General features: G+C 41.4%; 1 protein-coding gene across 1 annotated transcript in view; it reads right to left on the bottom strand.

Annotated features, from left to right (window-relative positions):
- Positions 1 to 26,273, bottom strand: part of ZNF652 (zinc finger protein 652) — a 227,072-nt gene that overhangs the window by 99,234 nt on the left and 101,565 nt on the right. The window contains exon 4 of the mRNA XM_030220564.1: positions 18,628 to 18,743. Coding sequence (XP_030076424.1) covers positions 18,628 to 18,743 — 116 coding nt within the window. The remainder of the gene's footprint in view (positions 1 to 18,627; positions 18,744 to 26,273) is intronic.

The raw sequence follows: 26,273 nt of genomic DNA, 5'->3' as shown, positions 1-26,273 counted from the left end.
AAACAAACTGCCTGCCTACAAAACTATTCAGTATGCCTAATAATATACAGCTGTTGAGCTAGCTTTCATCATTCACCAGGGTGAAAGAAATTCCTGTCTCTGACCTTTCTAACCCAGCCCGGCAAACGCTAGAGTTCAATATAATCTGAACCATCTGGCATACCTTCACTTCACTTACAGAGTAAAGAGTTGAAATTTGAAATAAGAATTCAATTCAAATACCAAGCTTTTAACAGAATTAACCCTTCATATGATTTCTTATATATATAATTATGCCATGGCTGCCTCACTAGGATGTCCTTGGAAATTAGGAGCCAGAAAACAGAGGTCATATTTAAGAGACTTATTATGAGCCTTCTGAAACCCTCTCTCCACCTCCGTGGGCAAGGGTCCTGCGGGGGTCTAGAAAGGGGTAATTAAAAACAAATACTACCAAACATGAAGTGATGACAGCAGCCGGCACCCTCTTGCAGATCTATAAAGGAAGTGCTGGGTTTCCAGGAAGTAAACAGATCCTTCTTGGCACAGAATGCTGCTGCCGCCACAACTATTGGAGTCTCATGCTCCAGAGCTGGCTGTGCTTGGTCCCCCATCTGGAATAAGAGATGCCTGGATTTTTTTTTTAGTCAGGAAGCCAAGGAAGGAATGGAGGATAACACGATGACTACCCAACGGAGAGTGAAGACTTGAAAATTCAACTCTTCACTCCCCATTTGGCAGTCGTTGTGTCATCCTCTACTCCTCCTTTGTCTTCCCCTAAAGGTTTGCTCCTATCTCCGCTTTGGACATGGATTTCTTATCACCCAGTCACTGATAAAGCCGCACTGAGCCTGCCATGAGTGGGAAAGCGCGGGGTACAAATGTAACAAAAAAATTAAAAATAGTCATACAGGTGGTTTTATGTCCTTAAACCATAAAACATCATGTTATCTTGAAGCATTTTAATAATACCAATAGGTTTACTTCTAGTACACAACAGTGGGTGAGGGACCATTTAAATGACACTACATCCAATGTGCAGAATACCCTTAGTCAACTGGAACATATCATGATACAGCCCATGCAAGACAGGAGCATAAGGCCCAAACGTGTTGTAGGATTCACCATAGGGGTGCTTCTGTTCACTGCACTGGGTTCATTGTTTAGCTCAGCTGTCAGTTGCAAATGCTTTATCAATCCAGAACTTAAAAGGTGCTGTGCAGGATCTACAGGCATACATGAAATATACTAAGTATAGGATGCAGGTATAGCAGAAACAACTAATCTCCCAAGATAAGACTCTGCGTGACACCATCAGCATTGTTAATTTACATACTCATCAATTTACTCCGAATACTAATGATACAACTATCATTAAAGGTTTATTAAATGTTGCTTTTATGTTACACATTTCTATTATATTGCTTTTGTTTTTATACCATTGAAAAATCTGCTATGTGTACCTTGCAAAAGATATGGACATTATAGTGGACATGGGAATACTATCCATGCACATGGGATCCCATGTTGTAATACATATACCAGGCCTGAAACAACAAACAGCCTGTAAATTACTGACTCATCAACAACATAAAGGCATTCCATGATGTACAAAAGTGATGTTTCTATCCATGAAACTATATGAAATCATCTCTACAACTATTAAACTGTCAAAGTCAATTCAAAGACTTTTTCACTTTCATGAATATTCACTTTTTACACTTACATTACTTACTGAAGCATTTTATGCTTGTTTGTATGCCCAATTACTAGGAGATTATCTTTTTTCTTCTCATGGTCAATGTATTCAATAAATTAGCATCACATTTATTCATTACTTGCTGTTATTCATATTGCTATACTATCATTTTCAACTACTGATCATCATCAGTGTGGATCCAACACTGCCACTCCTCCACCTCTTCAGCCCTCCCTAGCCTTCCTAAAAAGATTATAGCCCGGTATAGTCATATCCCATTCATGGAAATCACTGAACCATTTCTCTGTAATAGCAATAATATCCAAGTCGTCCTAAAGCATCAGGGCTCACAAATCTTGAACCTTCTTAACTACGAGCATTAGTACTCATTACTTTCCATGTGTTATTGAGTTTAGATGTTTTCTATATTAACATTACTTTCCCCACTGCCATCATGTTTTTCTTGGGGGGTGACTTTCTGAATTCCCTTGCTTCCTTTTGTCATCCCCAACCTTTGGTTTTAAATGTCTAGAAACATACTGTCTGAATTTATCCCCAAGGATCCTTTTTCCTGTCATAGAAAGATGTAGCCCATCGTTACAGTACAGCCTGTTATTTTTCCACATACTGCCCCATCCTCCAATATACGTATCTAAAACCTTCTTCTTTACACCTAAGAGTGTTAAGTCTTAGGAGTCGTGTTTTTTTTCTTAAAACTTTTTCTTAAATTCCCTTCCAAACGTGTGGTCAGGTATGCATCTTTGGTCCTTTGCAGTTATTATTTTTGAGTAACAAGACAGGAGTACCCAGACTAGCTACAGCTACCTGGACAGAAGGTCAGCCAAGATGAATATGTCCTCCTCACATTTAGGAATTTAAATGTCAAATGCATAAAGTGTTTTTCCTCTTTTATTCATTGGTGAGCTAAGCTTCTTTATTATTGTTTGATCTCTTGCTTTCCTCATATTGTGAACTAATATATCTATTTCTTTCTTATAATTTTGCTATTAATTCTTTTTTCCGGACATGACAACTGATAATCTTGAAAGATTTGTAAAAACTTTAATACGAAAATTTTAAAAAAATGCACTTCACCAAAAAGAAAACTCGTATGAACAACCAGTGGACTGAAAGCAAAATGTAAAAAAGTATATTTTCACATAGCACATAATTAAGCCGTGCAAAATGTTCCTGGAGGACATGGTCAATGCAACTAACAACGGAGTCCAAAAGAAGTTTGGACAAGTTCCTGGAGGGAAAGCCATTGTTTATACCATGAAAAGAACAATGAGAACCAGACTGGCCACGGTTGGAGACAAGATGTTGGGCTTGATGGACTCAGCATGACTTATGTTCTGAACAGATTGCATATATTCAACCAAGATCTAACAGGATGCTATCTGGGATGCAAGTATAGTAATTAGAAAGACCATCTTCCCATTAAGCTTTAAGGATAGTACATCTCAGGGATGCATACAATAGATAGGGTAGCAACTTGTCCCAATTCTTCCCCATCCTCAGTGACAAACTTCCTCAACAATTGTTTGAGGGTTTTGTTGAAGCGCTTGACCAGCCCATTGGTTTGGAGGTGGTATACTGAAATGTGAATATACTTTCAGGGGGGCACACACTTCATTCATTATCCATGCCATAAATGGAATCTACTGGTCTGTGAGCACTTCCTTGGGTAGTTCCACTCACAAGAAGACCTTGATCAAGGCATTTGCTACTCTGGTGGTTTAAATATTAACACAATGCTATGGCTTCTGAATACCAGGTAGCACAATCCAGTATTATATAATACATTTATCTCATGTGGTTCATTTGCGTGAGCTACCAATCCATGACCACTCTCTCTAAAGAGGTCTCTATGTAAAGAGGTCTCTATAATCAGCATAAGTACCAGATGAACAGGTCAGACACCAGAAGATTTGCTCAACTGGTACATCAAGCAGAATTGGCATTAAAGTTGTACTTGTTTATAAGCCCTGGGTAACAGAACTGGGTCCATATTCGCTCCTGGATCCTTTCCTCTTTTAAATAACCCCCTGGCAAGTAGCTATGAGCCAGTTGTTGTTGGTGATAAGGTTGGAGTACTAGAAGGTGATCTATCTCTTCCCTCTCTAGGTTTCTTTTTGCTACCCTGTAAAGCAGGTCATATTTTATTACAGGGAGAGTTGCCCTGTATGTGCCTGGGTTGGATACTGGCTTCCCATCTATGGCTTGGACCTGAGCCTGTGCATTTTTTAAGGAATTCATCCTCCATTTAAGCTCTCTTAACATTTCTGAGGTTATTACAATTCAATTACACTTTATTAATTAAACTTGACATACCACCCTGCCAAGAAGATCCAAGCAGATCACAGCAATAAGTTAAATCAGAAGAAACTCCATCATAAACAGGAAAGCAGACACCAGATCACATGCTTACCGAATACATTCTTACAGCTAATTCCTCATCTCACTCAGGTATGGTTTCTAGGGGTCCCAGGGAATCTTGAGCACCCTCAGGTACTTTGCACCACCCTGCCCCAACCACCACCACTATTGCTGCCTCCACATTCAAAGTAGAACTTTGTTATACTACTATAATGTTTCTTCATTATCATGTTGCCCAAGATCCTACTGTAATACTAAATGTATATTTTCTAACACATTTCCATTATTCATGATGTATTGTAAGCCACATTGAGCCTGCAAAGAGGTGGGAAAATGTGGGATACAAATGCAATAAATAAATAAATAAACTTCTCAAGCCTTCAGGACTTTGAGGTTTAGGTTTTTGGTTTGTTTGGGTTTTTTTTTTAAATCATATAAGCTCATATCTCCCGGTGGGCAGATTTCTGGAAATGACCCTTTTCCTAACCTCACTGGGCAGGCAGATAGCTGGGGAACACAGCTCCAAGCCTGGACAGTCCCATCCCATAAAAACAGGGTAGGAAAGCCAAACAAGACTTCTACTTCCACTTCCAGCTTGGCTTGCCACACTACTACTACTACTACTATTTAGCATTTTTATAGCGCTACAAGGCGTACGCAGCACTGCACAAACATAGAAGAAAGACAGTCCCTGCTCAAAGAGCTTACAATCTTGTCGTCTCCTGTCTGGTATGCCAGTGTTTCATGCAGACTGCCAATTCTATAACGGCATGTGTGAACCAAGAATACTAATAGAAACACAAACTGATGTGCCTAAGCATAGGGGCGACCAGTAAAAACTACGCTCGACCACCTACATTTTCGGAAAGCACTAAAGACAGACCTGTTCAGAAGAGTATACCCCACCGACCCAACATAAAAATACCTGAACACTTGCGACACAATGTAACCAAAGACCGTAACGGACATTACCGGACTCTTCTTTCCCCTTTCCCTCCCTAAGTTCCCCTCAATTGTACCTACCATACATGTACCTTAGCTACCACAATATCACCTTGTATTCATTCATACCATGTATTTGCTCAGATCGGAATCGGCTAACGCCGTTAACGGTTATATGTAAGCCACACTGAGCCTGCAAAAAGGTGGGAAAATGTGGGATACAAATGTAACAATAATAATAATAAGCTAGGTCAATGGCAGGTCTATATGGGCACACCTATGTGTACCATCAAAAGTGTATAACTTAGTATCCTATATTCATAAGATGGAGACACGCCCATGCTCCGCCCACATATACATCCCCCTTGCAGCAACACACTATAGCACTTAGGCAGAACGAGGGGCGGACTGAGAGTGGTCTGGGCCCCCCACCCAGCCGCTGCCCGACACCCCCCCTACTGCCACGCTGCTACCCCCCTACTGCTGCAGCAGACACCCCCACTGCCCCAGTCCTACCTGAAGAGCCCTGGTGATCTAGTGGTCGCTGTAGGGGGTGGGGGAAGTAGGGGACACCCCCCCTACTGCCCGCTGCCATTTCCCATCTGCCGGCGCCGCTGTGTTTCCAAAATGGCAGCCGAGACTTCCTGCGGCAGTCCCACGGGTCTCAACAGTCTCTCGAGACTTCCCCAGGGAGTCTCGGTCGCCATCTCCAAAACAAGGCGGTGCCAGGAAGGGGAAATAGCAGCAACACAACGGGAAGGAAAGAACATGTTCCCACCTCCCCCCCCACACACAGAGGCCACTAGATCACCAGCGGCACAAATTTAAAGCAGTGGCGTAGCCCACAGGTGGGCTTGGGTGGGCCAGGGCCCATCTATTTATGGCTCAGGCCCACCCAACAGTAGCCCATGTTTAGTGGTAACTGGTGGGAATCCCAAGCTCCGCCAGTTGAAGATTTTCCCCTGATGCTAACGAAAACGCTACTCTCCATGACACCCACACCTGTGCATGCTCAGTTTTCAGTGCATGCCTGCTGCCAAGGTGGAAAGAAGCATTTTCCCATCAGCTGAGATCATTTTTTTTTGGGGGGGGGGGGGGGGGGGAGAACACTTGGTGCCCACTCATTTCTTGCCTAGTCCTAGGGTTCTGATCAAGACTTGAACTGTTGGGCATTGCGTCTGGTCTCCATGAACACAGGCTGAAGTTAGTATCTGAGAATAACTGATCTGGAGTATCTTGAATAGCACTTTTTGAGACTTCCAAAGCCTGAATGGGGGTCTCATCCAATTCAATTTGAATCACAAAATTCTGTACCTCAGAATGGGGAATATTCACTAACTTGCAAGTACGTGGTGACATTACATTCATATCCATAGTGTACCCTTCCACCTCCTTTTCCCACAGTTGAAGCAAACTGGAGCTTCTGGCTCTTGGGTTGGGGATGTCATTAGGTTATACTGTCGTCTGTTCATTCTTCCCCTTATGAATCCCAGGGCTTAGGGTAAGCTTTCTTAGCCTTCAGTCTGGGGCTTTTAGGAATCAATGTAGCCCAACAGAAAGGACTTTGGCTACTTCCAGAGTGCTTTCCACCATTAGCTTAGAATACTATCGCACCTAATGAATTATGGGTAGATCCAACACTTCAGGTTGCAGCCATTTCCAGGCAACATCCTTGAGTATGTAAAAGAAGCTTCAAGGACTCTTGAGTAGAAGACCCTTTTTTTCTAAACTTCTGTCAGTATTTCCTGGACTCATTTCTCCAGCTCCAAGATAGCGGTGCTCACCTCTGAGTAGGCAACTTTCTCAGATGTGTTAGTGCTCTGGAAAGTGGCTAAAAAGACTGCCTTTAAAAATTAAACAAGAAATAATCCAGATCATCTTCAGAAGTCATTTTTAGTAAAACTGGGGTAGGAGTTGTCCATACCATTTGGGACACCAGAGCCAGGGAGCTATGTTGGAGCTCTAGCAATTTCTGGAAACCTTGCCTTTGGTGCATTGTGCCTGCACAATTCCCTGCAGCTGCTGTTGCCCCTCTACTAGGGTCTGGAATAATCTTTCCATTCTGGTCCCTGCTGGCAAGCCTTTGCCAAACAGTGTTGCCTGCAGCTACTGTATAATGTAATTTTTTTTAAAAACTACTTGTTCAGTTCTAACTATGCTTTTTCCAGTCTCTCACTAGGGCATAGCTACTACCTTTAGCACAACTATGCGTCTGTGCTGTGGTGAGGCCCAATGCCCTGGTGAAGGTAACTAGGTATTGGCAAGGAGACACAAAACCCACCAGTGCCACAATATGGGATAACATGAGCAGGTGTAGGAAATCTTTGCACGCAAAGCCAAAAAACAGCTTAAAAGTGAACAAAAATGCTTTAATTGTAAGGTTTAAAAGGAGAAACATATAGAAACCTGTTCCTCTCATAGGCTGTTAGCTCAGGAGTATACATAAAGTTGCTTCAACAGGAAACAAAATAGACCATAGAAGAATCACAGTGTACACAGTTTGCAAAGTAAAAACTTTTCTTACCTAAGAGATACTTCTCTGGTCCTTCAAACATAGGAGTACCTCTGGAGGTCTTCTTCCTGCTCTGGGTCCAGCCCTGGACTTTATTTTCCCCCTGGCATAACCATGCTGTCCTGGCTGAGCTTCCCAAGGCTAGGCCCTGTGAAGAAGTGAGTTTAAGAGGACTGGAATCTTCCTATACACTCAGAGGCAATTCTATAAAAGGTCATCCAAATTTGGGCACCAAAATGCAAGGCTCTGCCTGTGCATTATATAATGGTATCTTGGTGGCCAGATTCTATTACAGAATACACTGTAACCACATTTGGGAGCTAATACTTATGCCATGTTAACCCCCTCCCACCCTAAAAAAATTTTTTTAAAAATATTTTTTCCCGCCTTTATGCCAGCCTCAAATATCATACCCAGCTCCATGACAGCAGTATGCAGGTCCCTGGAGAAGGTTTAGTGGGTACTGCAGTGCACTTCAGGCACGGACCCAGGCCCCCCCCCTACTTGTTACACTTGTGGTGGTAAATGTGAGCCCTCCAAAACCCACCACAAACCAACTGTACCCACATGTAGGTGCCCCTCCTTCATCCCTAAGGGCTATGGTAGTGGTGTACAGTTGTGGGGAGTGGGATTTTTTTTGGGGGGGGTTGGGGGGCTCAGCACACAAGGTAAGGGAGCTATGCACCTGGGAGCTTTTTCTGAAGTCCACTGTAGTGCCCCCTAGGGTGCCCGGTTGGTGTCCCGGCATGTCAGGGGGACCAGTGCACTACGAATGCTGGCTCCTCCCATGACCAAATGGCTTGGATTTAGTCGTTTCTGAGATGGGTGTCCTTGGTTTCCATTATCGCCGAAAATTGGGGACGACCATCTCTAAGGACGACCTAAATGTTGAGATTTGACCGTCCCTGACCGTATTATCGAAACGAAAGATGGACACCCATCTTGTTTCGATAATATGGGTTTCCCCGCCCCTTCGCGGAGACGTCCTGCGAGGAAAACTTAGGCGCCCCGTTCGATTATGCCCCTCTATGTGTTCTATAATTTTATTCTTTATAATAGTTTCCACTATTTTGCCCGGCACTGAAATCAGGCTTACCGGTCTGTAATTTCCAAGATCACCCCTGGATCCCTTTCCAAATTCGACGTTACATTGGTCACCATCCAATCTTCAGGTACTACGGACGATTTTAATGACAGGTTACAGATCACTAGCAGCAGATCAACAATTTCATATTTGACTTCTTTCAGTACCATGGGGTGTATACCAACTGGTCCAGGTGATTTATCACAACTTGTCGATTTGGCTCAGTATGTCTTCCGGTTCCCCAAAATTTCTTTCAGTACCTCTGCATCATCACCCTTGAAAACCATTTCTGGTACAGATAGATTTCTTACATCTTCTTTCGTAAAGATCAAAGTAAAGAATTCATTCAGTCTCTCCGCTATGGCCTTGTCTTCCGAGTGCCCCTTTTGCTCTTTCATGATCTAACGGTCCCACGGATTCCCTCACAGGCTTTCTGCTTCTGATGTACCTGAAAAAGTTGTTACTGTGAGTTTTTGTCTCTGCAGCAAGGGTTTTTTTTTCATAATCTCTTTTAGGCTTCTTCATCAATGCTTTGCAACCAACTTGCCAGTGCTTATGTTGCTTCTCATTTTCTTCATTCAGATCCTTTTTCTGTTCTTTAGCTCTAATAGCCTCTTTCACTTCACCTTTTAACCACGTTGGCTAATTGCTCTTCTTACCACCTTTGTTAAGTTGTGAAATACATCTAGTCTGGGCTTCCAACACGGTATTTTTAAACAATGTCTATGTCTGATTTAAAGTCCTAACCTTTGCAATTGATCCTTTTAGCTTCTTTTTAACCATTTTTATCATTTTATCATAGTTGCCCTTTCAAAAATTAAATGCTGCTACAGTAGATTTCCTTAGTGACATCAATCCAAATAGCTCAAATTTGATCATGTTATGATCATTGCTTCCCAGCGGACCCAACACCATTACCTCTTGTACTATGCCCTGCATTCCACTAAGGACTAGATCTAAAATAGCTCTCCCTCTTGACAGTTCTTGGACCAGTTGCTACAAGAAGCAGTAATTTATTAGGTGTAGGAATTACACCTCCCTAGCGCTTCCTGATGAAATATTTATCCAGTCAATACTGGGGTAACTGAAATCATCCATTATTATACTTTTGCCTAATTTGCCAGTTTTCCTAATTTCTGTAAACATTTCTTCATCTGTCTGTTTGTTCTTTCCTGGAAGACGGTAGTACAGCCCTACCAGTATACTCCTTCCCTTCATATTCATCAGGATTCCAAGCTGCTATCTGTTTCATATAGAATGTTTATTTTCACTCAATTCCCTCTTTAACATATAGCGCAACCCCCCCCCCCCCCTCCAATTTGATCCACTCTATTATTGCGATATAATTTATACCCTGATAACACTGTCCCATTAACTGTCCTCCTTCCACCAGGGCTCCGAGATGCCTATTATATCTATCTCTTCATTTAGTGCTATAAACACTCCCATCTTATTTTTCAGGATTCAAGCATTTGTATACAGACACTTGCACTTAACCATGATTACCCCGCACTCCTTGTAGAGTAAATCAGACAAAGAGCTCGACACCCATTCCTGCTCTGTCGCCATCTTGGCCCCCCTTCCCTCATTCTCTATAATGCACCAAAAGTTAGGTGCCTATTCAGCACATAATTTCTGTGGTACAACGGTAGTTATGTGCCAAAATGAGGGTGAAATGGCAGGTAGAGGCTTAAGTGTACTTAGGTGCTATTCTGTAACTTGGCACCTAAGTGTTTGATGGGAACCACAACAAACTATGTGAGGGTTAGTCAATCGCCTAAGTAATACAAAGTTACCTGTTTTTGGCTTGTGTATATATATATATATATATACACACACACACACACACACTACCACTGTAATAACATGTTATTAGTGTAGTAGCCTAGTTCAGTAATTGTCTAGACATGGCATTGTATTGCTGTGTATTATATTATTTTAGTTAGCATTAGTATAATAAGTATGCAGTTAATTTCCTTTTTAAACTGCATACTTTCGTTAACCTGAAGCGCATTCTGAGTCAGCTCACAGTAAAACCCAAATTCTTCACATTCCTTCCTGAACTAATAAGGAAGGGGAGGTCTCAATATCTAGTGTGCTATGTACCCAAAAGCAGGTTTTCAGTCTTTTCCCCTATTCCTCACAGTCCTTCTCTTCTGAAAAGGAGGGAGAGGCCCCCTTGCCTAAAATGCTATATGCCTGAAAACAGGCTTTTATCATTTCCCCTATATGGGCACGGATGTCTCTATTGGCTGATAGCCAACCTATCAGGACATATCCTTCAGTGCTTTTGTGTTTTTTGCCCCCCCCCCCCCCCCCCCCAGCTCCTTTTTTCTGGATTTTTGCCTTTCTACATTATTGCACGTATGTTTTTTTTTCCCTCCTTTTTTCCTGGCTTTCTTTCTTGCACTTTAAATTGCTCTGCAACTAAGCAGAGTTCCGAAGACAAACAGGAAGGATTTTGGAGTTTGCGGGTCATATATGCTGTCCCCTGATTCCTGGCAACTGAGCTTATACCAAACCTGTATCTCCAGTATGCAAATACAAGCTAAGGGGTACTATTTATCTATGCTAAGTGTCTGCTCATATCTTTGGGAAACCAAGAGAACTATAATATCTGCGACAAGCAGTATAGACTGCGAGCTAACAGTGAAGAGCTTACAGTGAGCTGTCTACTGACCTGGACAGACAGGCAGGCAAATAGGCTGTAGGCCAGTGGCAAAGAGTTTGTAGTAAAGGCCGTCTAGTGACTTGGTGGACCACAGGGGCCAAGCTCACAGTGTAGGTGGCTGCCTGACAGCTCATATCAGTATTCTAGTGGAAAACTATAAAGGGGGGGAATTCATGTAGGAGGGTCATGGGTGGGCCATGGGTACAACTTATAGGCTGTCAGTTGCACACACAAGATGCCACATTTAGGCATGTGCATTTACACCTGCTACTGACATGATGTAAGTGGGTGCGCTTAAATGTTGGTGCTTTATTGTCTACTTAAATTAGTATTCTGAAACAGATTTGGCACACAAACTTAACTTTATAGAATACTAGCTCAGTGCTCAGATTTTTGGAACCTAACTATTAGTATGCTTTATAGAATTGCCCTTTATGTAAGCTGTGCACTAAGTTTGCAGAATACTATTTGGCTTCCAGCTGCCATTTACATGAATGAATGTTACATTTACACGAGTGCCTGTATTCTATAATTTTAGCGAACAAATGGAACTTACAGTAATAGAATGAAGGGATCTGTCACACCCTTCCAGACATTGATACAAAGGATGAGCTCACCTCTATTTATTTATTTGTTGCATTTGTATCCCACATTTTCCCACCTTTTTGCAGGCTCAATGTGGCTTACAGTATGCCGTAGTGGCGATCGCCATTTCCGGAATGAGTAATACAATGTGGTATTGCATTAGGTTCATAAATGGTAGAATAAATTATAGAATAAATTAGATAATCAGTTCAAATCTAGACAAAGTTCCTTGGGAACAAGCAATTTAATTTCAGTTTGGGAGGCATACTATTCTTCTGGTAACCCAGGGTCTGATAATCAGAAGCACCTGGATGAGTACCACTGACTAGGGCCAGTGATTTTTAGCAGTATTATCCAGATAATACCACTGAAAATAACTGCAGACTACGCTGGTGCTTTATAAGGGTGAAGCAGAAATTGAACGCCACTAACCGAACAACAATCCAGACAATTAAGGATAGTAAAACTGTTGTCCTAAGATATCTGGATTGTTAATAGCGGCACAGAGTATCACCATTATCTAGATATCACCAGTGGTTAGCAAGATACCTGGATATTTGATGCTGCTATCTGGATAGTGGCTGATGCTGAATATTTGGAAACATGTTTAAATGTCACAGCCAGACTTTAAAAGGGACACTAACCACAGTTTGAATACTGACCAGAATGCTCATCACGTGTTACCACAGGGAAACCAGAACACATCAATATATACTTAATGGGGGTAGTTTTATAAAGCTTCTTTCCTCAAGTAAAGCCTGGTTTACAAACAGAAAAGGGTTTGTATAGCATTACCACTCAAAAAATGGAGACGGTGAAGGATACCAGCGTACAGAATAATCAAGATTAACTGTTATATTTTACATTTCAAACATATTATATAATAACTACCTAAACTGGACTTATTGTTAACAACTTAAAACATAATGAACATATGTTCCATCTTTGCTTTTACCCTACGCTGTTTATTAAAATGTTTTTTTTTACGTACTGTTATTGTAAGTAGTATACTATGCCATTATTCTTACTGTACACTGCCTTGAGTGAATTCCTTCAAAAAGGCGGTAAATAAATCCTAATAAATAAAATAAATATAGTAATCACTTCTTAATGCAAAAAAACAAAACAAAACTCCAAAGAAATTCAAAAAATGTACTTAAAATATATAAATGTATATACAAGGAGGGAAAATGAACTCAGCCGTAGCCCTGGATAGCAGAACGTATTACCCATCCTGTAATACAGAGATGTCTAACCTCGGCCCACAGTCCAGTTGGGTTTTCAGGATTTCACCAATGAATATGCATAAGATCTATTTGCATGCACTTCCTCCATTGTATCCAAATAGATCTCATGTACAGTCATTGTTGGAATCCTGAAAATCCAACCTAGCGAGGGCTGAGGTTGGACACCCCTGCTTTAAAGGAAAGCTGGCTCTTAAATCTTAAAACACTCAAAAAAACAAAAAAGAAAATATTTTATTTATAAATGTAAAAATCAAAAGTCAATTAATCAATTAAGACAGATGAATTTATCTCAAATTCTGTTCTTAATCTACCCAGCACAGGCAAGAGAATCACCATAAATAAACAAAATCGATTTACAAAAGTCCAATTTGGTGTTTGGAATCATTTTTGTATTAAAAAGTGATAAAGCCATACGGGATTATGTTTAAGTTGTATCCGTGTAAAAAATCGCAAGGTGCCATACCCATCTGTGAGCCTTCTCAGGAATAGTCCCCACACTGGAATTTGCACCCAGAGGGGATATGCTTAACTCAAGATTACCCCTATTTCAGGAAGCAGGTGAAAGCCTGGCTTTCATCCCAAGCCTTTCATACATGAAATGACTGACTATCCACTCACTCTATATATGGATATGCTTGCCACACACCCTGCAGTGTGTGTGTGTGTGTGTGTATGTATATACATACAGTGGGGGAAATAAGTATTTGATCCCTTGCTGATTTTGTAAGTTTGCCCACTGACAAAGACATGAGCAGCCCATAATTGAAGGGTAGGTTATTGGTACCAGTGAGAGATAGCACATCACAAATTAAATCCGGAAAATCACATTGTGGAAAGTATATGAATTTATTTGCATTCTGCAGAGGGAAATAAGTATTTGATCCCCCACCAACCAGTAAGAGATCTGGCCCCTACAGACCAGGTAGATGCTCCAAATCAACTCGTTACCTGCATGACAGACAGCTGTCGGCAATGGTCACCTGTATGAAAGACACCTGTCCACAGACTCAGTGAATCAGTCAGACTCTAACCTCTACAAAATGGCCAAGAGCAAGGAGCTGTCTAAGGATGTCAGGGACAAGATCATACACCTGCACAAGGCTGGAATGGGCTACAAAACCATCAGTAAGACGCTGGGTGAGAAGGAGACAACTGTTGGTGCCATAGTAAGAAAATGGAAGAAGTACAAAATGACTGTCAATCGACAAAGATCTGGGGCTCCACGCAAAATCTCACCTCGTGGGGTATCCTTGATCATGAGGAAGGTTAGAAATCAGCCTACAACTACAAGGGGGGAACTTGTCAATGATCTCAAGGCAGCTGGGACCACTGTCACCACGAAAACCATTGGTAACACATTACGACATAACGGATTGCAATCCTGCAGTGCCCGCAAGGTCCCCCTGCTCCGGAAGGCACATGTGACGGCCCGTCTGAAGTTTGCCAGTGAACACCTGGATGATGCCGAGAGTGATTGGGAGAAGGTGCTGTGGTCAGATGAGACAAAAATTGAGCTCTTTGGCATGAACTCAACTCGCCGTGTTTGGAGGAAGAGAAATGCTGCCTATGACCCAAAGAACACCGTCCCCACTGTCAAGCATGGAGGTGGAAATGTTATGTTTTGGGGGTGTTTCTCTGCTAAGGGCACAGGACTACTTCACCGCATCAATGGGAGAATGGATGGGGCCATGTACCGTACAATTCTGAGTGACAACTTCCTTCCCTCCGCCAGGGCCTTAAAAATGGGTCGTGGCTGGGTCTTCCAGCACGACAATGACCCAAAACATACAGCCAAGGCAACAAAGGAGTGGCTCAGGAAGAAGCACATTAGGGTCATGGAGTGGCCTAGCCAGTCACCAGACCTTAATCCCATTGAAAACTTATGGAGGGAGCTGAAGCTGTGAGTTGCCAAGCGACAGCCCAGAACTCTTAATGATTTAGAGATGATCTGCAAAGAGGAGTGGACCAAAATTCCTCCTGACATGTGTGCAAACCTCATCATCAACTACAGAAGACGTCTGACCGCTGTGCTTGCCAACAAGGGTTTTGCCACCAAGTATTAGGTCTTGTTTGCCAGAGGGATTAAATACTTATTTCCCTCTGCAGAATGCAAATAAATTCATATACTTTCCACAATGTGATTTTCCGGATTTAATTTGTGATGTGCTATCTCTCACTGTTACCAATAACCTACCCTTCAATTATGGGCTGCTCATGTCTTTGTCAGTGGGCAAACTTACAAAATCAGCAAGGGATCAAATACTTATTTCCCCCACTGTATATCTATATCTACCTATATCTATATATACATATACACACACACATATATACATACATACAGTCTTTAAAAATGTATATACTCTTCTTGGGAGAACATATCAAAGCATAAAGTTAAGTCACATATTGGCACAGAAAAAGAAAGCATTACATATCCATATAAAAAGGAAAGCAAATGCATTAAATAGTAGAAAAAAAAAGATAAATCTTTTCTCAACATTGAGGGGATCTTTTACTAAAGCTTAGCTCGAGTTATCTGCAGCAGGGCTCATTTTATTCCTATGGGCCCAGCTGCAGATAACTTGAGCTAAACTTTAGTAAAAGATCCCCTAACAGAGGTATTTTTTAAAAACTCCTCAGGACGTTTACTACACCTACCTGGTGCTAGGACTCTAAAAGCTCTTCTCCTCCAGAGCGCTTTTTTCATCCCATCTTTACCATAATATATTAACTTATTCTATTGCACTGATCTCAGAGAACTGTTAGGATTATATTGATGTAGACACTCATATAAAATCTGTGGTGACTGGTGTTGCAACACTTTAAAAGTCAATACTAATAATTTAAAAAACACAACACTCCCTAATGTAACTTTCTTTTTAAAAGACAGTCACAATATACTTTTATCCATGTGAAATATCTAGCTATCATATTCTGTGCAGTCTTTAATCTCTTATCAGATAATCATAAAATAATCTAAAGCACTTATAACAGCCTGCACTATAGATCTCAACTTTACTGTCTCTAAAAATGGATGGACTTTTTAAAATAAAGCAATTTTAGCATATACTATATACTAGGCTACTTGGGAGATCTGAGTTGCCCAATACCATCCCCAAGATGACACCTTTCAAAGAAAACTAACCAATGTTTGATTTTACTCTATTATCATACGTCTCACCACCACTTGTGACTCCGCTTTCAGTTACCTGGGCCCTAAGCTATGGAACGATCTACCACTCCATTATCAGGAACCAGCCAACCCTCTCTTACTTCAAACAAACTCTAAAAACCCACCTCTTTTCTATCTCCTTCCCTAGGACTATGTAGTTTCCCCTCCATGCCTACTTTCCTCCTTATAGTCTGGTGTTTTTGTAAACCGCTTTGATGTCTATGTGTAGGCCCTTGGCGGTATATCAAATGTGTTAAATAAACAAATAAAATCATGTCGTAGTTCAATAGCATCTGTGAATAAGCTCCAAACTTCATTTTATGCAGATATGTCATATGATATGATTTTTATACAATCACAATGAAATGTTGCTGAGAACCTTTATCAGATTTGTAGCTGTTGATGAAAAAAAAAAAGAGGGGTCACTATTTAAAATGATTTAATTGGGCAGGTGATGCTCCTGTCTGGTTAAATCGCACTGGTTGTCCAAATCTCTAATATTCAGCGGCACTTATCTGCCTCGTGCTGACTGCCGTGGCAACTTCTGGTTAATGCAGGGGTGGTCCGGAGTAGGTCCAGAATTATCCAGGCACCGCGGATATTCAATGCCCGTCTGTATAGCTAATTAGGCATGTTGGATTGTATATAATGCCATCCTAATTATGCTCAGTTAGTTATGCAGGCACAACCCTAAATACTGACTGTACCCAGATAAAACATCTGGATATTCAATGCTGGTACCTGTACAGGTGCTGACACTGAATATCTAGGCCTAATTCAGCCTGTGGCTGTCTATGCTTACAAAAAGGCCGACTGCTGCAGGCTGAATATAGTCCTCACAATATTGCCACAGTGCCTGCTTATGGATGTAAAGGCATGACCAAGGAGAACCAAAGCAACACAGCATAAGAATTTTCAGAAGATATTGAAAAACAGTCTGAAATCTATGTGTAAAGGAGATTCAGAGAAAATGTTGGTGCAGGAAAAAGAAATAAGGGAGCCTGTGCTGCATCAGGTACTTCCTGTTTTTGCCTTTTCAAAATGCAATCATGCTGCAGAAGCACAGGAAAGAAAGATATTGCCTCTGCTGTGTAAAGCATTAAGGGGCCCTTTTACTAAGCACGTTCAATGCGCATCAATTTGGAATTACCCCCCTGCCGATACACGTGGAAGAAAATATTTTTTTATTTTCTACCACATGGCACTAACCGGGCGGTAATCGGCAGTGTACAAGTGCTGACGATTAGCGCCCGGTTAACACGCGAGACCTTACTAATAAGTCAATGGGTGGTGGTAAGGTCTCAGGCCCAAAACTGACATGCGCTAATTTTTATTTTACCACATGCCCATTTTCGCCCCCCCCCCCCCCCCCAAAAGGCCTTTTTTGCAGGTGCACTGAAAAATGGACCTGCGCATGTCCAATACACGCGCCTACAACCGCGAAGACCATTTTTTGGTGCACCTTAGTAAAAGGACCCCTAAACTGGGCAGGAAGAGTGTTTGGCTAGGACTGAGGGGGAGGGTGCTGATGTTAGGGCTGAGACTGACGAAGAATGATGTTGGGGGGAGGCTGGGACTGGAAAAGGGCCTGGTGGAGAGGCTAAGGGGGACTAGACAAATAACAGGGAACATGAGGATAGAAAGAGATGCAGGATAAGGTGGAGAAGAAGGATGAGGAAGGATAGTAATGTAAAAGGAAGGAAAGGAAAGATGAATGTAGATGAGGGTAGGTGCTGAGGAAAAGAAGGAAGCAGAAGAGCAGATACTAGGGACATGTGGGATGCAGGAGAACTTTGGTGGAAACTCTAAGGTTGGGTGGGAGGCCAGAAGATTACAGCATATAAGGCTAGCTGCGTATTGGCAGGCTAAGTGGGGATTCAGAGCCAGGGAAGGATTTTGAGTGGGGACTCTGGAACAGAGTAGTGTGGACTTGCTGGGGAAGGGGGATGTTGGTAGTAAGAAACTGACCAGGGATTAAGAGGGCAATAAAGACTAGATGATTTGGTGAAAGATGCAAGTAGGGCCATGAGACTGAGTTTGCTGAGAATTTTGGAGATAGTTATTTGTGCAGCTCATACCTCAAAAGCCTGGCCAAAGAAGAGAGTGAGGAGAAGTCATTTTGTCTATTCCTCTTCCAATAGATTCTACACCGGGCTATCTTGAGAGGGCCTGAGAATACTTCTAAAGTGATATGTCATTATCCTTACAGTGGTTTGACAAAATACTTTTTCTAAGGTGCCTCTCTAAAATTAATAAGCTCTAGTGTAACATGTATGATATAGTGCCAAAAAATAATCTTGTGCTCTACATACTGAGACTGCAAGAGTCCACCCCGCCACCCACCACGTATGGCTTCTCACCTCACATCTGAATGGTTTCTCTCCGGAATGTTGCAGGGAATGCACCTTCAACGACATGCTGCGTTTGAATGACTTCCCACAGGTTTCACATGTAAATGGCATGTCCTTTGTATGTGCTGCAACACAATACATTCAACTTAGAACCTTCATCACAAAGACTGTTAACAAGCAAGAAATCAGACAATATAAATCTTGTACCTCATTCTATAAACTAAACTTTTTTTAGCTTCTGTTCTAGGTGGTTACTTTTTAAGTTGCACACCACTGAGATCCCACTAGCTGAGCAGCATATCAGATTTTAAAAAACTAAACTAAGGTTATTGACTACTAAACATTTCAGTTTTCTCTGGGACCAATACAGGTAGTTTGGGAGAAAGGAAGTACTCTCTAGGTCAGAATAATAGACTGGAAACCAGAAAGCCTGGGTTTAAATCCTGCTTCTGCCAGGAAATGCTCACTCGAACTGTAGGAAATTCCGCATCGTCCATTATCTCAGATATTCAAATCGGACTGTAAACCGTAAGAGCTAAATTTATGTAAAATACCAAGCTTCAGGCTCTGTTTACTAAGCTATGTTAGAGGTGCGCTAGCATTTTTAGCACGTGCTAACCGTGTAGGCATCCACAGGAATATTATCGGTGCACCTTAGTAAACAGGACCCCTGTGCTCTAAGCCCTACGGGAACAGAGAAATTACCTACTGTACCTGTCCTGAATATAACTTGCCTTGAGCTAGCTGTGAGCTAAATCCTAAATAAAACAAAGACAAAACCAAAAAAATAATGAAAAACACTCAGTAATAATCTTAGATACCCTCTGCACTCCATAAGAGATCAGTGATACGTAACATTTTTTTACATTGAAAATGTTACACAGATTAAAAGATCTATTATCTAATTCAAATTTCAGAATGGTTTTACAGTCTTTGGTGTTTCTGCTATTTGATGATCTTAACTCGCTTTTTTGGGGATTACCATTGAAAACACTTCAGATTGTACAAAATGTGGCAGCTCATCTTATTTTGGGGATTCCTAAATATGAACATGTCTCTCCGGTATTTCAAGAACTTCACTGGTTACCTCTGAAATGGAGGGTTCTTTTTAAGATTTTGTGTTTGATTTATAGGACAATGAATATATTTTGATTCCTTTAGCTACAGTTTCACGAGTTTAATATCCACCTCGTCCATTAAGATCCACAGACAAAATGTTGTTAAAATGTTCTCTCTTACAAACAGATTGCACTAGAAGATATTAAATAAAAATTTTCTATGTGGAGGGTGCACCACTTTGGAACAGTCTCCCAGCAGAATTACAAACAATTGAGTTATCATCAGTTCAGGAAATTACTTAAAACTTACTTCTTTACTCAGGCCTTTGATTAACATTTTTAAGATATGGAAGAATAAATTGTTTTAACTGTAATTATTTTAGGTTGTTTTGTTAGTATTTTTATTGAATTGTGAATGTGCTTTTTGTACACCATGGTTTATAAATTCCTTACAAATCACCAACGAAATCAAGATCAGCTTGAACATCATGGACTCTTGGGCAAATGCATTTCAACTAAAACTAAACAAAGAAAAAACACACAGTCTCATCCTCTCATCCCTACACAGCGCGGATAACCCCACAATTATCAACACCCCAGATTACACCCTCCCTATCTCAGACAGCCTGAAAATCCTCGGCGTTACAATGGACCGCAACTTAACACTACAGAGCCAAGTGACATCCACAACAAAGAAAATGTTCCACTCAATGTGGAAACTCAAACGCGTGAAACAGTTCTTCCAGAGGGGAACATTTCGCAACGCGTGAAACAGTTCTTCCAGAGGGGAACATTTCGCAACCTGATACAATCAATGGTACTAAGCCATGTAGACTACTGCAATGGAATTTATGCGGGATGCAAAGAACAAACCTTAAAGAAACTTCAGACCGCTCAAAACACGGCAGCTAGGCTTATCTTCGGAAAAACACGATTTTAAAGTGCAAAACCCCTTTGCGAAAAATTACACTGGCTCCCAATCAAAGAACACATTGCTTTCAAAATCTGCACTCTGGTTCACAAAATTATCTACGGTGAAGCTCCGGGATCCATGACAGACTTGATCGACTTACCAACTAGAAACACATCCGAATCAACACGAACGTGCCTAAATCTGCACTACCCAAGCTGCAAAGGACTCAAATACAAATCAACTTGCGCGTCCAGTTTTTCCTACATAAGCACGCAATTGTGGAACGCGTTACCAAAAGCCTTGAAAACTACGAACGACCACCTAAACTTCTGGAAAACACTAAAAACTAACCTGTTTAAAAAGGCATACCCTACCGATCCAACATAAATGCCTCATCACTGCAACACAACAAAACTAAAGAACGTAATGGACATAACACAACTCTTCCATTGTACGATTCCCTAGTGTGGCTGTGCCACATGAACTTTATCTTACCACAACATCACTTTGTATTTATTTACACCAGAGTCTGTAACACCTCTCTGGTACTATGTAAGCCACATTGAGCCTACAAATAGGTGGGAAAATGTGGGATATAAATGTAACAAATAAATAAAGTGTGGGGTACGAATGTAACAAAAAAATATATATAAATAAATCTTGTTTTAAATAAATACACACACTCTTCTATGTTTTGTTTTGATGTATATTTCTGATTTCTATGTTTTCTTTGTATATCTGTTTTACTTACTATTCTCTGTGTTTTATATGTGTTAATATAGTAGCACAGTAAACGTCAACAGATAAAGACCTACATGCTCCATCCAGTCTGCCCAACAGGGTGGCCAGAATTGTATCTGGCCCATCATAATTATGATTTATCTGTGCTTTCTTTACGTATCTGTTTGCATTCTGACTATATGCCTGTGTGTGTCTCTGTTTGTTTGAGTTTGTCTCCCAGAAGCTTAGCCGGTGGTGGGAGGCAGGGCTGGTGGTTGGGAGGTGGGGCAGACTTATACGGTCTGTGCCCTGAAAAAGACAGGTACAAATCAAGGTAAGGTATACACAAAAAATGGCACATGTGAGTTTATCTTGTTGGGCAGACTGGATGGACCGTGCAGGTCTTTTTCTGCCGTCATCTACTACGTTACTATGCTTGAAACGTGTGTGTCTGTGTATATATATTTTCTTTGAGTATATGTATTTTCTGAGTGTGTTTTATTTGTGTGGTTATGTTGGTGTGCGTCTGTATGTCTCTTTTTGTGTATTTGTGTAAAAGCATCTGTGTGTTTTTGGAGTCACTATGAGGGGGTCTGTGTTTTGTGTGTGAAGAGCGCACTTTTTGTGTCTGTGTACATCTGTGTTTTGTGTGCTTTGTGTATATCTGTGTTTTGTGTGTACATGTATGTGTACAAGTTATCCACCCAGAACCAAAGATGGGGTGGATTATGAATATCTCTCTATATAAAAGGCAAAACCAACGTTCTATGAAGCCTCCAGCCGGAAGTGTGAAGGGGGCGAGATATCCGGTTTCCCTATGAGTGTCTGCCCCGCCCTCTCTGTAACACAGTCAGTGAAGGAAAACAGCAGAGCACGAAATCAAATCGCTGGCTCTGTAACAGTGAAGGACTCAGAGCGGGGAGGGGAGAGAGGCCAGTGGGCAGGGACACACACTCCCACATGCACACAGAAGAAAACATTGCTAGCCCCCGTTTCATTTGCATCAGAAACGGGGCTTTTTTACTAGTTTTAAAATAAATGTGGGAAAGAGGGAACTGTTCGAATGAAATAGGTCTTAAATAAATATTAAATGAGCCTCAACTCAATGTGAAGTTCCTCCTCCTGAGGCAGGTCACAAAACAGGATGCCCTTGTCGGGGTTCAGGATTTGCAAGCGGCAGCTCCTCGCTTAAAGGATTGGAAGAGCTTATTATAGACAAAGGAAATTTTCGTCAGATAAGTTTATTTTGCTGGGCATGCCCTTCTATCTTTTGGAACTTATATAATATTTATTTATTTATTCAGAACATTTATACCTCACTTTATACCACTTAATATGCGATTTTGACACCATTATTATATTTTAGATTGTGTTAAGAGGACACTGTTCTGATAGACTGTGAAACATTCTTGTGGATAGCTTTTTCCAGCAGTGAGTTTTTCTTTCTCAAACCTGTAAAGAGAGTTGTTTATCACTGCTGTTTTTGCATCCCATTTGATTGAGCCTGTGATGGAAGCCTAATTAAAGATGAGAAAGAAAGTGCAGGCTGTACACCTGAGTACAACTTTGGATAGTGGAGGCTCATTTAAGAATTTATTTAAGATCTACTTCATTCAAACAGTGCCCACTTTCCCAGTCAGCACAGGCACAAAAAAAAACAACGTTTTTTGGTTCGATTGTGTATATATGTATGCATATCTGGGTGTGGGTACGTCGTATGCGTGTTTTGTCAGGGGGGATTTGTGTATGTGTGTGCTCTATTTGCATTGTCTCTGTGTGTGTATATATGTGTTTATATGTCTGTGTATGAGTGTGACCATTTTGTTTGGGTGGTATGCCTATGTGTACGTGCATGCATGCATCACTCCTGCCTCATTTAAAGGTATGGAGCTGGAGGGGGCTCCCCACTAGACAGCAAGGATTAAAAAAACAAACAAAAAAAAAATCAGATCACTTGAGGGGGGGGGGGGGGGGTAGAGGAAGGGTGCCACTAGACATCAGGGAATTTTCTTTTTCGTTGGGTAGAGAGATGTGGTAGCCGTGTTAGTCCACTTTTAAAAGTAATCAATAGAAACAGAATAAAATAAAACACAGAAAAGAAAATAAGATGATTCCTTTTTTATTGGACTAACTTTTGGCTTTTGCAAGCTTATATAGCCCAATTGACTCTTCAAGTCCCAACATTATAGGAAATTTTAACCTCTACTTAGACGACCCTACCAGCCCATTTGTAGTGGAGTTCCATGGCTTGATTCAAGAGTTAATAATAACTCAGGATATAATCCTACATACTCATCGAGCGGGCCATCTTTTTGATGTTGTTCTTTCATCATCGGGTTCCTCTTGTGCACTTTCAACTTCCATCTCTACCTATACCCTGAACAGATCATTTCTTTCTCTGGTTCTGCCTTCAGGTCTCCCTGGTATCACAACCACCAGACCCTCATCGACTAAGGAGGGATTTTACTGATCTTTCCACTGCTACATTTGAAGCTTCATTATCTCTCCAGGTTCCTCAATTTTCTGCTCTTCCCCTGGAAAAATCAGGTTGCCTCTTGGGACACTGCCTTGTCTGCTGCTTACAATCACTTAGCAAACTGCTTCCTGTTTCCCATGCCCACCACCACTTCTGAACCCTGGTTCACTCCTGCGCTGTCTTTTCTGTAGACAGCTTAGGCAATTAGAATGCAGCTGGAGGAAGAGTAGGCTACCCTCCTCACTATCAGATATAAAATTCAAGCAGCCCACTACAAACAAGCAATCATTCAAACTAAGCAGGCTTATTATTCTTTACAAATTCAATATGCCTCTACTTCCAGTAAACTTTACAGCATTCTGTGCTCTCTGACTGTCCCCTCATCAGAATCCTGCGCTCGGGATATCATGCCCAGTGTAGATGCATTAGCCTCCCATTTGATTTCCTTATGATCTGCCTCTAGTCTGGCATCTCAACAGTTTTTCTCTGTGCAGACTCCTTCTGTTTACCATCTATAGCTACAGCAACACACAGTAATGCCGTTGTTGCATTTACTCCTCCCTCAATCATTGCTTTACAACACAACTTACATCAACTCGATCAATTACAGCTCCCCATGACCTACTACTGTCTGGTGAAAATCTTTTAAATTCTTGTTACTGCTCCATGGTTACTGCTTCCATTATTCAGGGTATAGTCCCTACATAATGGAAGTCAGCCTACATCCTTCCAAAAATTAAGGATCAGGGTAAAGATATAGGGCAAGTGAACAATTATCGTCCCATAGCCCATTTATCATTTATTTCTAAACTAGTAGAACAAGTAATCCGTCAACAATTTGACGATTACCTGAACCAGCTAAAGGTTCTCCATTCACACCTGACAGGCCTCATTACTCACATTCTTCAATATCAAGATTGTAAAGAGATTGCTGTCTTAATTTCTTTAGATCTGATGGTAGCTTTTCACTTAGTTGATTACTCCTAACTTCTGAATCATCTAAATGCAACTGGCATTCAGGGCAAAGTCCTGGACTGGTTGCATTCCTACCTCACTGATAGATCATATGTGTTTCGTTGGAATGATACCTGTTCCCCCTCTTAAACTATGCCCTGAGGAGTTCTTCAGGGCTCTGTTTTGGCTCCTTTATTATGCAATGTATTTCTAGCTCCATTACTATCATATATTGAACTTTTGTGCTTTACAACTTTCACTTATGCAGATGTCGTTCAGATCCTGGCTTCCATTTACCTCAGAGATGTACAAGCCATTGCCCATCTGAATCATAAACTAGCTCAGATCTTTAACTGGATAATTTCTCATAACCTCAGACTAAACCTAGACAAATGTACTACCATTTTCTTCCGCCACTCCAAGACCTGTCCCATAGTTCAGCCCTTACAAATGGCAGTTCATGCTTTACCTGTGGTTGACACTATGCAGGTCTTGGAGGCAACTTCACAAACTGTGAAGACCTGTTTTTTCATGTTAAGAATGCTTTACTCTGTTCGATGCTTGTTTTCAACTTCTGCTCTCCGTGTTCTTGTCCATGCGTTAGTAATTTCTACCTTGGATTACTGTAATGCTTTGTTGTGCAGAATTAGTCAAAAGGAGTTACGGCATCTTTAGCTAGTACAGAATGTAGCCCTACGCCTTTATTACAGGTGTCAGACACTTTGACCATATTACTCCCCTCCTACAGGCTAAGCATTGGCTCCCAATCTCTTATCAGGTATCTTTTAAGCTGTTGATCCTAGTGTTCAAAGTTTTACATTTTGGCTACTCTCTATATATCTTTGTCAATCTTCGTTACCATATAATCCCTCGAGGAAACTTTGCTGCTCACAAGGCCACTTCCTTCAGGTTCCTTCTTTCACCTCTGTTCATCTTTCCTTTATTAGAAATAAACTATTAGAAGATCACGTGACGCCATGATCGAGAGAGAACAGGCTTCTCCAGCTCCCATTGCCTCCTTCGTCTCGTTTTTTTCTAGCCTCCGAACCTTAAATTGGTTTTTCTCAGACACAGGTCGTGTCTAAGTGATAGGGCAAGCGATCCACAGCCCAGTGCCGCTGGCATGGCAGCGAGAAGCACACAAAAAGAAAAGCTTCACGGCAAGGGTGCGGAGGACAAAATGGCGCCGCCTGCAAACCCGCCCGACCCCACAGTATCATTGGCATGGATCGCCGAAATTACCGTGGAAATGTCCGCTGTTCTTGAGGATTTGTTAGAACGCAGATTATCCCCCATTGACTCAAAATTAGAAAAGGTACAAACGCAACTTACAGATCTGTCTCGGGACTGTGTGGCCTTTCAGATGCGTGTGAGCGAGGTAGAGGACAGAGTAACAGTGGTGGAAGAATCACAGGATTCCCTAAAGAAGAAACTGCTTGCCTTGGAGGAGAAAGTAGAGGAACTTGAAAATAGGTCCCGAAGGAATAATATTCGCATGGTGGGGCTGCCTGAATCTGTTTCGGAGAAGGACCTT

This window comes from Microcaecilia unicolor, chromosome 12, assembly GCF_901765095.1.
Source record: "Microcaecilia unicolor chromosome 12, aMicUni1.1, whole genome shotgun sequence".
In the NCBI taxonomy this organism is placed as follows: domain Eukaryota; kingdom Metazoa; phylum Chordata; class Amphibia; order Gymnophiona; family Siphonopidae; genus Microcaecilia; species Microcaecilia unicolor.
The sequence above is the reverse complement of the archived record's forward strand: the minus strand, read 5'-3'. Positions and strand labels throughout refer to the sequence as shown.